Source organism: Mustela putorius, unplaced genomic scaffold, assembly GCF_011764305.1.
Source record: "Mustela putorius furo isolate JIRA1106 unplaced genomic scaffold, ASM1176430v1.1 tig00000695_pilon_pilon_pilon, whole genome shotgun sequence".
Lineage (NCBI taxonomy): Eukaryota > Metazoa > Chordata > Mammalia > Carnivora > Mustelidae > Mustela > Mustela putorius.
In genome coordinates this window covers 3,188,276-3,203,886 of record NW_025421447.1, presented here as the reverse complement: position 1 = coordinate 3,203,886, position 15,611 = coordinate 3,188,276, and the positions used below count along the sequence as shown (strand labels likewise).

At 42.6% G+C, this 15,611-nt stretch overlaps 1 protein-coding gene across 6 annotated transcripts in view; it reads left to right on the top strand.

The window, feature by feature from the left end:
- RPRD2 (regulation of nuclear pre-mRNA domain containing 2) overlaps positions 1–11,508 on the top strand; it is a 100,665-nt gene extending 89,157 nt beyond the window's left edge. For 2 of the 6 annotated variants that reach the window (XM_013047965.2, XM_045083128.1), the window contains 3 exons: positions 698–898; positions 4,789–5,970; positions 6,114–6,340. In XM_013047965.2, coding sequence (XP_012903419.1) covers positions 698–898; positions 4,789–5,970; positions 6,114–6,202 — 1,472 coding nt within the window. In that variant the 3' untranslated portion in view covers positions 6,203–6,340. Of the gene's footprint in view, positions 1–697; positions 899–4,788 lie in introns of all 6 variants that reach the window. The other 4 variants (XM_045083130.1, XM_045083129.1, XM_004776803.2 and 1 more) reach the window with 2 other exon arrangements.
- The last annotated feature ends 4,103 nt before the right edge of the window (positions 11,509–15,611 follow it).

Below are 15,611 nucleotides of genomic sequence, written 5' to 3'. Positions count from 1 at the left end.
AGTTTACATCTCTTTAATTAAGATATGGTTAAAACCTTTTCATTTCTTTATCATTTAGTTTTCCTTGTGAAATAGCTGTTCATATTTTTGGTCATTCAAAGATTATTTTCTTTTTATATACTTTTTTCTTATACATTAAAAACTAACCTGGTGTTTTAAAATATAAAGATGTAGGGGCTCCTGGCTGTCTCAGTCCCTGGAGGGTGCAGCTCTTGATTTTGTGGTCATGAGTTCAAGCCCCATGTTGAGTGTGGAGCCTATTTAAAAATATGTATATATTTAAAGATGTAAGGGAAGTTGCTTATATAATCTCCTTTTAAAAACAATGTATTAATCACATAGAGTTATGCAGTGGCCGGGTTACACAGTTGTAGTGGCTCTGATCATAATCAGCCATTAATACTTACTTAGCACCTACAGGACTCTGAGGTATAGGTTCCACTTGGCAGGGAAAAACAAGAAAGCGGTTCCCAAAAATCTCTTTCTACTGCTTTTAAAACTGACAAATACATATGAAAAAAACTTAATACTTATTTACTTTAGATTTTAATCTAATTTTCAGTTTTTCCTTTGTACAAGCCATGATATATCCTATTTGTGGATCTGTCACAGAAGCATTCCTGATTGAGTGGGAAGGATCATGAATTTAATGATTATTTTGAATTGCATTTTCTTGAGTTATACTTTCTGCCACCAGGGGTCAGTCCTGCATCAAGACCTTCTCCAGGAACTCCTACAAGTCCCAGCAACCTCGGCAGTGGCCTGAAAACACCTGCACCTGCCCCAACAACATCTCACAATCCTCTGGCAAATATCCTCTCAAAGGTGGAGATCACCCCAGAGAGCATTCTGTCTGCTCTTTCCAAAACCCAGACACAGTCAGCCCCAGCACTGCAAGGTAAACCAACATATGCCAGAGGGACTTGAATTGTGAGTGTTTGCCTCTGGCCTGATCTTGGATTCCATTTCTGAAGAATTCAAAGCCATGGAATGTATAGAACAGTTATTTAGTATCTTCTTTATATGTATCATCTATAAGCTGCCATTCATAGAGTGAGGTGATGTGATCTGCTTAAGGTCGCACATTTATCTGTTCAGTGATGAACTGAAACTAAAAGCCAGTTGTTTTTTTTTAACTGGAATCCTGTGTTCTTCCATCTACACCATGACCCCCCCAACCCTCAGGGCCTGCATTCCAGCTTTTATAGTATATATTGAGGTTTACATTTTTAGTGTTAACCGAAGCTAAAGATAGTGAGAAAGGTCAATCTACTGTCGAAAATCTTACAAGACAGGGCGCCTGGGGAGTGCAGTCTGTTAAGTGTCTGACTCTTGGTTTTGGCTCAGGTTGTGATCCTGGGGCTGTGAGATCAAGCCCTGAATCAAACTCTGCAGTTAATGTAGTGTCTATTTAAGACACACTCTGCCTTCTCCTTATCTCCTTCTCTCTTTCTTTCTCAAATAAATAAATCCTTAAAAAAAAAATCTGAGGGCACCTGGGTGGCTTAGTCAGTTAAGTGTCTGCCTTCAGCTCAGGGCATGATCCCAGGGTTCTGGGATGGAGCCCCGCATCAGGCTCTCTGCTCAGCAGGGAATCTGTTGCTCCCTTTCCCTCTGCTTCCGCCTTCCACTCCCCCTGCTCATGCACGCTCTGTCTCCATCTCTCTCTCTCTCTCTCAAAAATATTAAATAAAATCTTTAAAAAAAATCTTATGAGTTTTTGTTTTTATGTCCTAATGTATTAGAGAGGACTCTATATATACGTATAGCACATCTTTTTTGGGTTTGCCTACCTATAATCTCTACCTTATTTGAACCTCTCTGTTCGGCTCTGCTAGTTACCTATTCTATGTCTAAAACTGTCTGCTTCTAACATTTTTTCATAAAGCTCACCTGTTCTCTCTTCTCAGACCCTCCATATACCAGCACAATCTTTATTTGGCACCTAAGTATAATTATGCAATGAATTACAAATACTAGAGCAGTATCTTCAATACAGCAATTTAACTGCGGTTCTCACTCAGCAGCCTCCAGGGGACATTTGCCAATGTCTGAGCACGTTTTTGTTTGTCAGAACTGGGGTGGGGGTGGGAGTGTCACTGCATCTAGTGGGCAGAGGCCAGAGATGCTGTTACACATCCTGCAATGCAGACCACAGCCCCCACGACAGAGACTAATCAGCCCTAAATGCTGGTAGTGCTAAGGTTGAGAAACCCTGCTTTATATGAATAGAGACCAGAACAGATTTCTATTAATTTTATTTCCTAAACTTTTCTGTGAGTGGATCAGCCAAGGACTAGATTATAGTGAACTTTCCCTTTCAATAAGATATAGTAGATTTTTGTTACACAGACTTAAATGCTATTAAATAGTAACCTACAGGGCACCTGGGTGGCTCAGTTGGTTAAGCGACTGCCTTCAGCTCAGGTCATGATCCCAGGGTCCCGGGATCGAGTCCCGAATCGGGCTCCCTGCTCCATGGGGGGTCTGCTCCCTCTGACCCCCCCCCTTCATGCTTTCTCTCACTGACTCTCAAATAAATAAAATCTTAAAAAAAAAAAAAAGTAACCCACAGTTAACATATATTGGCACCAGCAATAAAGGATTAATGATCTACTACAGCATATCTAATAGTAAGGATTTTAGAGATAATTAGTTTGAGGGATCAGCATGGTTATGCTTTCTACCTTCTAGGCCCTCTTCTGTCACCATCCTGCAGTTCTAGTAAAAATGTTGAATCACTTGTTTTTATTAGCCTCTTATATAGATGGGTATAATAATAATTACAGCTTTTTCTTTCAGTTGATTATTGTACCATGTCTTGTGGACTTTCTTATCAGGCAAAATTTGAGCAGAGCTAAGTGTGCTCTGACAGAATGCTTTTCTGGAGAACCCAGAAAACAACCTTTGTGGAGTAGTTCATCACCTTTCATTTCCTTTGGAGAGTAGAATTCTTGATTTTTAAAAGACTATAAAAGGATTGTCTTATTAGAGTCTCTGATTGTGTCACCACAACTATTATTGACAAGTTTTCAACACAAAAGAACAACTTCAGTGGGCAGAAGGGCCATAGAGGATAGCCTGTTAAGATTGAAGAAAAGTAATATTTAGCGGCTTAGTAGTAGGAGACCATCTCACCAGTTACCAGAAATCTGAGTAGTGTCATTTCATCCCACAGTATCTAAAAGATATGCTGAAATATCTTTTAAAATGCATATGATGTCATATATCACATTCTAGTGCTTGAGGATTTTTGTATGAACAGTGGCTACTAAGAGTTAAATCAGACTGTTAGTGGGGTAAGTTAAAGAGCCAGAGAACTTTTTGGAAATGAAACATGGAACTTATTTTTCAGGAGGATAATTGAAATAAACGATATGTATTATTCAGATGTTAGTGAATATTGGATAACAAAAATCATGCACTTTACTATATAGAAACTGTTGGCAGTTAAAAATGTTCCAAGGATGGGGGGTGTCTGGATGGTGTAGTCTGTTAAGCATCCTCCTCTTTGTATCTGCAAGGTTGGTGGTCTCAAGGTCATGATCTCAGGATTGTGAGATCAAGCCCCACGCCAGCCTCCACGCTCAGTGCACAGCCTGCTTAAGTTTCTGTCTCCCTCTCCCTGACTTACTCTCTAAAATAAATAAATCAATCTTTTTAAAAAAATGTTCTAAGGATGGAGTGATCTCAGAATTCTTCAGAGTTTAAGTCTCTTAGTAAATACTGGATTAAAATTGAAATTTTGAAGAAACATTTAATTAAAGTATCCTCTGAAATACTGTTTTCTTTCACCCTATCATGAAAGAACAGTTTTCGTGTGTGACTAAAAGCTATAAACTTGGGTGAAGTATGCACAAAAAGTTTTCGTTTATAACTACAAATTGGGTAAATTCTCCAAAATATCATCGAACTTATAGGACTCTATTTATCTCTTTGTCAAGTATTTTTCTAAAAAAATTTCTACAGGAGAGGTTTGCTTTGTTGGACTTCAGCCTTTGCCCCAAAGAATTCTTTCTCAGAGCTTCTGAGATTTTGTCTGTCAGTGAGTAGGTTTGAATCTCATCAATGTCAGCCTGGGTCGATGAGTAATTCTTGAATTTTCCAAGCTATAAGGTGGTCCAGCTTTGTAATTCTTTGTGGTATGTGTATGTGTGTTTGTATGTTTACTACTGCTACATTTTACAACCAAAAATGATATCTAAAAGCATTGTTTCCCCAAAGCCTAGCAAGAGATGCTTGGAAAAAAGTGACCCTATTGAAATAAATTTGAACAATGTGCATATACTGTCTCTCTCTTGAGAATAACACCGTATATTAACTTATTAGAAACAGTTGTGGAGGCTAGAAAGGAAGAGTTGGACAGAAAGTCTGTTTGCATTTAGAGAAATAGTACCACAAATCCAATGTTAAGAAATACTGGCTTAAAGTGTTATTTTAAGGATAATTTTGCCTCCTTTCTTCTCCTGCTTTGTCTTGTTTAAACTGTGAATGATTCTGACACCAAAATCTCCCCTTTCCTGTTGCCTTTTATTGTGCTATGTTGGACTTGTTTGATGACTGCAGTAGAAACATTTCAGTAATTTGCTTTCTTTATATTGAGAACTAGGTCCAATATTTTCTATGACATTTAGCCATTGCTTGTTTGGTCTGGATTCTCTTTGGCCTCATATTATAATGTCTATCTTGTTCCCACTGGAATGAATGAGAATATCCGATTAGCGACATTGTTTTTATTGTAAGGTAGGCAGTCGTTCTTTTTAATTCCTCTAATCTCTGTTTCTACAGGCCTGTCATCTTTACTTCAGAGTGTTACTGGGAACCCAGTCCCAGCCAGTGAAGCCGCATCCCAGAGCACTTCAGCTTCCCCTGCCAACACCACAGTCTCTAGCATAAAAGGAAGAAATCTGCCCTCCAATACCCAATCCTTTATTCCCAAAAGCTTCAGCTATTCTCCTAATTCATCAACTTCTGAAGTCTCTTCAACATCAGCCAGCAAGGCCTCAATTGGGCAAAGCCCAGGGCTCCCAAGCACTACTTTTAAGCTACCATCCAACTCTATTGGGTTTACAGGAACCCACACTACTAACCCCGCCGCCCCACCTACTGAAGTTGCCATGTGCCAATCTTCAGAGATCCCCAAGCCAAAGCTGGAGTCCGAGTCCACCTCTCCAAGCCTGGAAATGAAGATCCACAACTTCTTAAAAGGTAATCCTGGTTTCAGTGGCTTAAACTTAAACATCCCAATCTTGAGCAGCTTGGGGTCCAGTGCCCCAGCAGAAAGCCACCCCTCAGACTTCCAGCGTGGCCCTACTAGCACGTCAATCGACAACATTGACGGAACCCCTGTGCGGGATGAAAGGAGTGGGACGCCCACCCAGGATGAGATGATGGACAAGCCCACATCCAGCAGTGTAGACACTATGTCCCTGCTTTCTAAGATCATTAGCCCTGGTTCCTCAACACCCAGCAGTACAAGATCACCACCCCCTGGGAGAGAGGAAAGCTACCCCCGGGAACTCTCCAATTCTGTACCTACATATCGACCTTTTGGCCTGGGCAGTGAATCACCCTATAAGCAGCCTTCTGATGGAATGGAGAGACCATCTTCCCTGATGGACTCTTCACAGGAAAAGTTCTATCCAGATACTTCTTTCCAGGAAGATGAGGATTACCGAGATTTTGAGTACTCAGGGCCTCCACCCTCTGCCATGATGAACCTAGAGAAGAAGCCAGCCAAGTCTATCCTGAAGTCAAGCAAGCTTTCTGATACCACCGAATACCAGCCAATCCTCTCCAATTATAGCCACAGGGCCCAAGAATTTGGGGTAAAGTCTGCCTTCCCTCCATCTGTAAGGGCCCTCCTGGACTCTAGTGAGAATTGTGACCGTCTCTCCTCTTCCCCTGGGCTATTTGGTGCCTTCAGCATAAGAGGGAGTGAACCAGGGTCTGACCGGTCACCATCACCGAGTAAGAATGATTCATTTTTCACCCCTGACTCCAACCACAATAGCTTGTCTCAGTCTACAACCACTGGGCATCTCGGTTTGCCACAGAAGCAGTACCCAGACCCCCCTCACCCAGTCCCACATCGTTCCCTTTTCTCTCCGCAGAATACCCTTGCCGCTCCCACGGGCCACCCACCCACACCAGGCGTGGAGAAAGTTCTGGCCCCCACCATTTCCACCACGTCGACGATTGAGTTTAAGAATATGCTTAAAAACGCCTCCCGAAAACCCTCAGACGATAAGCATTTTGGCCAGGCACCCAACAAGGGTACTTCAAGTGATGGTGTTGTCGGTCTCTCAAACCTCGCCCAGCCCAGCTTGACAGCCACTGAGCAGCAGCAACAAGAAGAGCACTACCGCATAGAAACCCGAGTCTCCTCCTCCTGCTTAGACTTGCCCGATAGCACCGAAGAGAAGGGGGCCCCTATAGAAACCTTGGGTTATCATAATGCATCCACTAGGAGGATGTCAGGGGAGCCAATACAGACCGTAGAGTCCGTCCGAGTTCCTGGGAAGGGAAATAGAGGACATGGGCGTGAGGCTTCAAGGGTGGGTTGGTTTGATCTGAGCACCTCAGGCAGCTCCTTTGACAATGGCCCCTCAAGTGCCTCTGAGTTGGCATCCCTTGGGGGCGGGGGCAGCGGAGGCCTCACTGGCTTTAAAGCGGCACCATACAAGGAACGGGCACCCCAATTTCAGGAAAGTGTCGGCAGCTTCCGTTCCAACAGTTTCAACTCAACATTTGAGCATCATCTCCCCCCGTCCCCCTTGGAACATGGGGCACCCTTCCAGAGAGAGCCAGTGGGGCCGTCATCTGCCCCACCTGCCCCTCCTAAGGATCATGGTGGTATCTTCTCTCGAGATGCATCCACTCATCTACCCTCTGTGGATCTTTCGAACCCCTTCACAAAGGAGGCGGCCCTGGCCCACGCCGCCCCACCCCCTCCTCCTGGAGAGCACAGTGGAGTTCCTTTCCCCACCCCACCCCCTCCTCCACCCCCTGGGGAGCATAGCAGCAGTGGTGGGAGTGGTGTTCCCTTTTCCACTCCACCTCCTCCTCCACCCCCTGTTGACCACTCTGGGGTTGTACCCTTCCCAGCCCCACCACTGGCAGAGCACGGAGTGGCAGGAGCTGTGGCAGTATTTCCTAAGGACCATAGTTCCCTCCTTCAAGGGACCCTGGCTGAGCATTTTGGGGTGCTCCCAGGACCCAGGGACCATGGGGGCCCCACCCAACGGGACCTCAACGGCCCTGGCCTTAGCCGTGTACGAGAGAGCCTCAGCCTACCCTCCCATTCTCTGGAGCACCTGGGCCCAGCCCATGGAGGAGGAGGTGGGGGAGGCAGCAACAGCAGCAGTGGCCCCCACTTGGGTCCCTCACACAGAGACGCCATCAACCGGAGTGGTATGATTTTGCGGAATCCCCGGCCAGACTTTCGGCCTAGGGAACCTTTTCTCAGCAGAGACCCGTTCCACAGTCTAAAGAGACCCAGGCCGCCTTTTGCTAGGGGCCCTCCGTTCTTTGCACCAAAACGCCCATTCTTCCCTCCCAGGTACTGATGGAAACCAAGGGAAAAAGCATTTTGAACAGTCTAGAGAGCATTGGAAGTAGGAGTTCGATTTATTGTTCTTTTTATGTTTTCCTTCCTTTGATTTAAATTTTTTTAATGACAAAGGGCCTCCCTTCCAAATTTAAAAGTCATACATGCTTACATGTCACTATTCCATCCAGTCCTCCTTCCCACTGCACTTAACTGACCTTCCCCAAGCTACTTGTATTTTTAAGGGGGCAGGGGGTGGGAGGGAGAGGAGGGAGCAAAGAAACACAAACAAAGCCACTTCACTTGGCTGGGGGTTTGAAGGGTGGGAAGGAAAAAACAGATCTTATTTTACCCCATTTATTGAAGAGTATTATTACATTTGAAATAAAACTTCCATCAGTACAGAGAATAACATGTGCAATGTTGGGATGTTATTTTGGGTTTGGCTTATCACATAGTCAATAGAAGGATTCCTATCCCCTCTCTCTCCCATTAACTAACTACTGGGACCAGCGTGGCTCCCTTTCCTGAATGCTCTGTGCACTGCTGACGAGCCCAAAAGATGTTGCGAGCGAAGATAGGTGGGAGACCACGGACCCATCAAGTTGGTTTTGTTTTTAAAGACATACTGAAGTTGGGTTCTTTACCTTTCTCCTAAAATCTTAATTAAAGAAAATCAGCCTTTTCTAAAGGACTATCCGTCATTAACTTGGAGGAGATACAGATCTCATTCTACCCTAGTAAAAATTATTCCTCTTTATCCTTGGAATGAAAGGGTACTGGATATAATCTCCAGGTTAAAATAAGGTGTAACTCCACTAAAGAGAGAAAGGAACCACCAGTAGTTCAATGTGACCTGCACATCCCTCCTCATAAACAAGAATGGGAGACTTTTTGAGGTAGTTTGATACGTCTTGCACCAACTCTTGCTTCCTGCTTTTCTTTCTTGATTGACTTTTTCTCCCTCGGTTTTCACTTCTGCTTTGGCCGGAAAGAAAGTCATTATTACAGGTGACAATTGATAAAAAGATGCAATTAAAATATTATCCCTCAATTTTTTTAATGTAAAAGGTAGATGTTTTTACCATGGCACCTCCCTAACGTAAGTGATATTTGTTGGTGGTTTTTAACAAAGGTTAACTACTGAGGAAAGGGAACTATTGGGCTGTATCTTCTTTCCTCCTTGCCCTACAACTTGTATTTACGTCTGTTCTTGGTATTTCGGAGGGGGTTCAGTCGTATCTTTCAGTGCTTTACACCTCTTTAGGTGTGTCTTAGTGACAAGTGGGTATCACTATACATATCTTTTCAGAGAACAAGGGGGAGCTGAGAAATCCAAATTGACCCCATTCTACAGCTAGCAGCCTGTCACATTTCAAGGCTCAAGCCTTATCCTCACCTTCCACTCCCAATAGGAAATAATGTTTCTGCCCTTAGTCATTTTACACGAGAAGGGTGTGCTTTCCTTCTCCCCAAACTGAAAGGCTTCTTTGTAGTTCTACAACTAGTACTGGGAAAAAAGACAATCAGTATGCTTTGAGTGTTTATAACTTTATATTTAGGAACACTGAAAAGCAAAGATTGCTTTACTATTATTTTGTGTTCTTTAGTGTCTTGCCCCAAGGTATACACACTGGTGATCTCCAGCTGGATAGGTAAAACAGTATGTGGTGGGGTTTTGATTTTGTTCTGTTTTGTTTTTAAAAGGAATCCTAGCAAGTTTCATACTTTTTTTTCAAGTGAGCATAGAACTTACTAGCAAGTACGGGGATTGTTTTGGATTCCTCTACTGAAATATTAAAGATGGGAGAGAGTGGACAACCTAGTGACAGAAGATAATCCTTTGTGTCAGAATAAACTTGCTTTTCAGGTAAAGAGCAGCTTAAACCAGTTGTGCGTCATAGTTGGGGAGGTTGTGTGTAATTTATTCCACATTATTTATTTGGGCTTGCCATGTGTTCTGTGGTTAGGAGGCTGCAAGTCCTTCATCTTCCTGATGCGTTTCTGATCTTAAGTCAACTCTTCTGTCTTTGACCCTCTCGAGCCTCTCTACCCTGAAGCTCTCCTCACAAAAATGCATGATACCATGATCTTGTGTGTGGGATGGGGTATATAGTGTAGCAAAGCAAAGAAACAATATAGTTACCTTGAGTCCTGAGACATTTGTTTAGGGAAAAGAGTGATCAAGAGTAAAGTTGGGGGAGGGAGAGTTCTAATTGATTCAAAACTGAAACTTTTTTTTCAGAAATTAAGTGGGATTTTTTTCACTCTAGAATAAAAGTATGTGAATTCTTTCTGCTGCTCTTGTTTAAGCTGAAAGTAGTGTTTACTTGAAAAGGCTCTCTGACCATTTGATTTTATCAGAAAATGGGGGGATGTCAGGAAAGTGGCTTCCTGAATGTTGGGGCAGGGTAATTGTCCTCAAAAGCATGATGACTAACACATGAAAGGAAGACCTTATTGTACAGTTTAAAAGATGGACTTTTAAGGGTTGGGTTTGTTTGTTTGTTTGTTTGTTTTTGTTGTTTTTGCAGGGTGTTTTGCTTTTTAAGCTACAAAATCCTCATTGAGTTTGTTTCAGGATGGAACTGAGGATTTGTATGACTGTCAGCTGTTAAGGGAGTCTGTCTACAGCAGTAAATGAAGATGACAATGTATATATGTGATATAATGAAACAAAAAAGACAATTCTGGTATTCATAACATGAAACAAAGGGGTTTTATCCTTTCTGTGTCTGTGATTTAAAACTCCGTGCCCATGCTCTGACTTTTGTATTTCAACCTGAGTTTAAAAATACAATAAACAAAAATTTTTTTAAAGAAAGCATAATATAGTGTGTCTTGGCAAGGACATGGTTTATAAGAAACAATGTGCAAAGTTGTTACTAAGGTCCTTGGTGCTCACTGTAAAATCACAGACAGAGAATGGGGGGCGGGGGTCATGAATACACTGGTACCACTTAAAACTCAGTATCAGAAATCAAGTCCTTAAATATTGTATAAGAGTTTACTCTTCAGTCAGCTTAGATGTGAGTCTTCTCCCTGCTCCCTCCTGCCCTCCCAAAAGATGAGCATAAATACAATTTGGTTTGATGCCAGGGTAGGTAAAATGATCAGAGAGTAGGACTTTTATCCTTTACAATCCCAGGAATACGATATTTGTTATCTCTATGGTACAGCTAACCTATCTAGATAATGTGAATATGCTAAACTTTCTAATTGCAGAATATTCACTATCAATCCTGAAGTTACCAGTTCATGCAGAATTAAGCTTCAGCTGTTAATTATTTTGAAGCCGCTGTAAATTACTGCTTTTTCCCCTTTTTTCCTCCCCCACCCCTTTTTTTGAATGGGCGGGGGTGCCTGCTAAGATTAAAATTAGATATGTTGGATGATAATCTCAACGTGTTCAGTGTGGAAAACAAGTACATGCTTTAGAGGCAATAACAATGAAATCCTTTTGAAATGTGTATTAATATCATTTAATAAAATAACTAGTTCTGAAGGTTTGACATTTTTCTTTGAGATTTGGGGCTTTGACCAAGGGCTCCTGACTCTGTGGTGAGCGCAACTAAGAGGGAACTTCTCCAGGAGCTGAAACTGCTGCATTGTGGAGCAGGCCTATGGTTGGAAAATCTAAATTTTCTCCAGCAAAGACCCTTCTATGTGACTGTCCAGGGCTGAAGGTGAAACCAACGACAGGATCAGAAAGGAAGCTTGGATATATCTCTGAAGATCGCATTGTATTGGCTTTTGGTCTAAGTGCAAGGGGGATCGAGGGGACCGTGTGTGCACCTGCACATTTCTGAGCCACACAGACACCACAGACCACCTGTCATGTCCCTTTCTTGTGACCACTTACACTTGCCTCTCTTCCAACCATTCCTTTTTTTTTTTTTAATCTTTGTCCCCGATAGTATGTTTTTGTTTTTCCAGTTTAATAAAATATGGTTTCCTTTGTTGTGTGGTTGACTTTCCCCCTATCACCCTGATCTTATGCAGGTGTCCCATTTGACTAGAGCATTCAGTGTCCCTGAAAGCAGTATGAGCCTCAGATCTCCATGGCCTTGTGGGTTTTCTGTTTGATCCTTTGTGTAATTCAGTTTTGAAAAGGGTTGATGGGTGGGATGAAGTCAAGATGTTTGAGGAGTGGCTGGTAATGAAGTGGGATATATTGTATGAATAATTATTTGTCTTGTGTCTTCAAAATGTGCAATTTTAAGTGAAGAATGCATTTTTAAAGCAAGCATAGAGAGGCACCTGGGTGACTCTGTCGGTTAAGTGTCCAACTCTTGATTTTGGCTCAGGTCATCATCTCAGGGTTGTGAGATTGAACCCCACATTGGGGTCCACACTGGGTGTGGCACCTGCCTAAGATCCTTTGCCCCCCTACCAGAAAAGATTTAAAGCAAGCATCCAGTTGGCAGGGGCGATGGTGGCGGGGTTCCTTCTAGTCAATTCTTTGCCCACATCTACCCTTATTGCTGCATGTTGGCAATCAATCTATCCTACATAAGCCAAACTTAACCCGCCTTTCTTGCCCCATCCCTTTTTCATACCCCAGTGAAGCTTAGTAAGTGGAATGTTAGCTTTAAGGGATAAAGAGAGTCACTGCATCCAGACCCCGCCTGGGTCACTAGCAGGGTAGAAGGCTGCAAATAGCAGCCTTCATTACATGAAGTTACATGCGTGTGTCACCAGACACTTCAGAAATAGCAGCCTACGAACACACCCAGTATGTAGGGTGTACGATTGTACTGGCTGGTTCTGGAATCTGGTTCACCTTTTTCCTGGTCCCCTCTTGGAACTTTGACTTGCCCAACTGATTTCTGTCTCCATCTCCAAGGAAGCAACAGCTTTTAGACTTCGACATTGGTGTTTCTGGGCATGTTGAAAATGCAAAGCTTCATTCCCTGGAATTGTTTTTATTTAAGCCAATCTTGTATAAGAGGGATGAGTTACCCCCTCATGTATGTAGACAGTAACACAAACACCATCCAAATGGGTTTTGGGGTTTTGGGGCGTTTCTCATACTTGTTTATGAGTAACTGTATAGACAAGTCCAGTCAGCTGCTATTCACAATTGCTGAGTAATAACTCACTGAAGCTGCATAGACAAAGCTACAAGAGATTCACCCGCAAATGAGATAGCAGCTCTTAAGTAAACATCCTGTTCTCCCTTCCCCCTTGTAAGGAGAAGCATACATGCTTTAAAGGAAAGGAGCAAGTGCAATGTAAAACTAATGAATTGCTTCTAACTCTAGGCAGGGAAAAAAACATTCTATGCTTAGTTATAAGTTGTGGAGCATAGGGTATAAGAAGGCTGATACCAATTTTAGGAATTGCTACTGCAGTTACCTTATGGCACTATCATTGTGTTGTTGCTTTCTCTCCCTTTGTTCGCACTGTAGCAAGAGTCAAAAGTTGAAAATGCAGATTTGGGTGGAGGGGTAGTGATCAGCGCCAACAGAGGCAACAGATACGGGCTGCGGGTTTTTGATTGGAAAGGGTGCTGGCTAAACCAGTCTGCCCTGGGTCTGTTGGGTTCATAGCAAGTTAGATGTTCCAGCAACTTTACTTCCTTCCTCATCCCCGTTCTGTCCCCTTCATTTTTGCAAATAACTCAGATTTTTTGCTGCTTAATTTCTGGGAAAGGAGAGCTAAAAGAACTTGAAACTTTGTGTGTCTTCCTTGCCGTGTTTCAGTTGGAATGGGTAGAAATAAAGGAGACACGCAGCATCCAATTCCTTGTTTCGTTGTCTCCTAGCTAGGAATCCTTTACACTGAGGTGAAACATCACTTAAGATCCTGTATCTTCTAGATAGCCAATCATTGCCAAGGGCAGTAAAGCTTAGTAAAGGATTAATCCGAAATATCTATTATTTGGTAGTGGGCCTTAGTTGTGCACTGCCTTCTAGAGATGTATCTAGGGCTTTATTTCACAGTACTTTTCTCTTGCTTTTGTTTTTTACTTCAACATCAACCTAAGGTGACAGACACATCCTGCACGGGTCCTGTGTTTGGCCTCACCTAACAAATGGGGGTCATTTAAGGGGGGTGGGGGGAGGATGGAGATGGCTGTCTTTGTTTCTCTTCTACAGACTCAAGAGTTGTCTTGGAGAAGGGAAGTCATAGTAGAGATTCTAGGTAAGCTTAAGGCACTGTTTTCAAAACAGTTCAACTCATCCCCATCCCCTGGTAGGAAGTCCCCCCCCCTTTTTTAAATCAGCAAATGTGTCTAGACTTAAAGATTTTCTTGGTATCTTAAAGCAAAGTTAAAAGCTTGGCCCCATCCTACATCTTCATCATTAAAGTATTGCGGGGGATTTGGTTTTATTTTTAAATCTAACCTCCCAAACCCACTGCACTTTTAGCTACTTGGCTAGTTCTCTGGGCTTCAAAATCATTTGGTAACCATGACATAAACCTTTCTTTATATATTTTACCCTCTTAAATTTCTCTTTTTTACCTCTAGCATCTTTACTACTTTGGTGTCAAGAAATTTTGTGAAGAGCTGAGATAGAATTTGAGGTGTATGTTGATCCTGATGACAAGTGGAAATGCACTTTACCATCAATGGAGAGCATTCTTACATGTAGTTTAGGAATATAAAAATAATACCTGTTCATCCAAAGCTTTAGCTAACTTGTGATGTTTATTCTTTTTTTTTTTTAAAGGAGTTTATTTATTTATTTGACAGAGATCACACGTAGGTAAAGAGGCAGGGGGGAGAGAGAGGGGGAGGAAGGAGGCTCCCCGCTGAGCAGAGAGCCTGATGCAGGGCTCAATCCCAGGACCCCAGGACCACGACTGGAGCTGAAGACCGAGGCTTCCCCTGAGCCACCCAAGCACCCGTATTCTTTTTTTTTTTTTTAAGATTTGATTTATTTGACAGACAGTGATCACAGGTAGGCAGAGAGGCAGGCAGATAGGAAGGGAATCAGGCTCCCTGCTAAGCAGAGAGCCCTATGTGAGGCTTGATCCCAGGACCCTGGCTGGGATCATGACCTGAACTGAAGGCAGAGGCTTTAACCCACTGAGCCACCCAGGTGCCCCTATGATGTTTATTCTAAAAGTAGAATAAAGCTGAGGACTTCCCAAAATGTGACCAATGGTCTAGGCTATGCTTAACTGAGGATTGCCTTTTCTCTGAACTTCTCTGAAATCTGCTGGCATGATTTCCTAAACACTATTTTTCTTTAACTTTGGTTAGAGAAAATCTGGTAATACACTTCTTTCCTTGGCCTTTATTGGACCCCTCTTTTGACGCTATATTAAAGGCCTCTTTGGCCCTACAAGTGATGTACTGGGCAGAGAAAAAGGGAAGATTTGCTACCAAGCCTGATGCATTAGGACTATTCTGGTTGCTGGCATAACACAGGCTTTGGATTCAGATGGGCTAGGGCTTGACTTCTCTGAGGATTGTCTTCCATGTTTTAAATGGAGCATAAAAATAGCTATTACCTGTCAAGATTGTTCTTGGAATTAAATAGGATAGTGAAGGCATAGAACTTGGCACATAGTAGGTGTTTGGCAATATTCTGGATGGAAGGTAAGAGCAGTTTTAGGGATAAATGTTTCCCAGACAAATGGGTTAAAATTCCCTGAAGCTGAGATAAGGCAGTTACAAATCAGAAATTGTAAAAGAATCACTGATAAATGAATTGGCCCTGGCTGGCTTGCTATTCCTTGCTGGCTGCCTGGCTTGTTTCCTACAAGAAGAATGCAGTAACTCCTGACATTCCTTCCTTCCTCCACTGCAACACAAGTTACACAGGTGATGATGAAGTTGTTGATTGATGGGCATCCCATGAGCCCTCAGTTCAGTGCATTGCACACAGTAAATCAGTACATGTTTGAAGGATGAGAGCAGGAAGCTGCCATAACAGTGTAGCCTGTTTATTCTACCATCCCTCTAGTATTCCAAAGGAGGACGAGGTGGAATGATTAAAGAATGTATGTGTCAATAAATGTATCCATTGGAGTTTGAAGTCAATACAGTGATTGATACATTCTTAATGCAATGATTATTGAGAACCTATCATTTTGTCACCTGCAATAT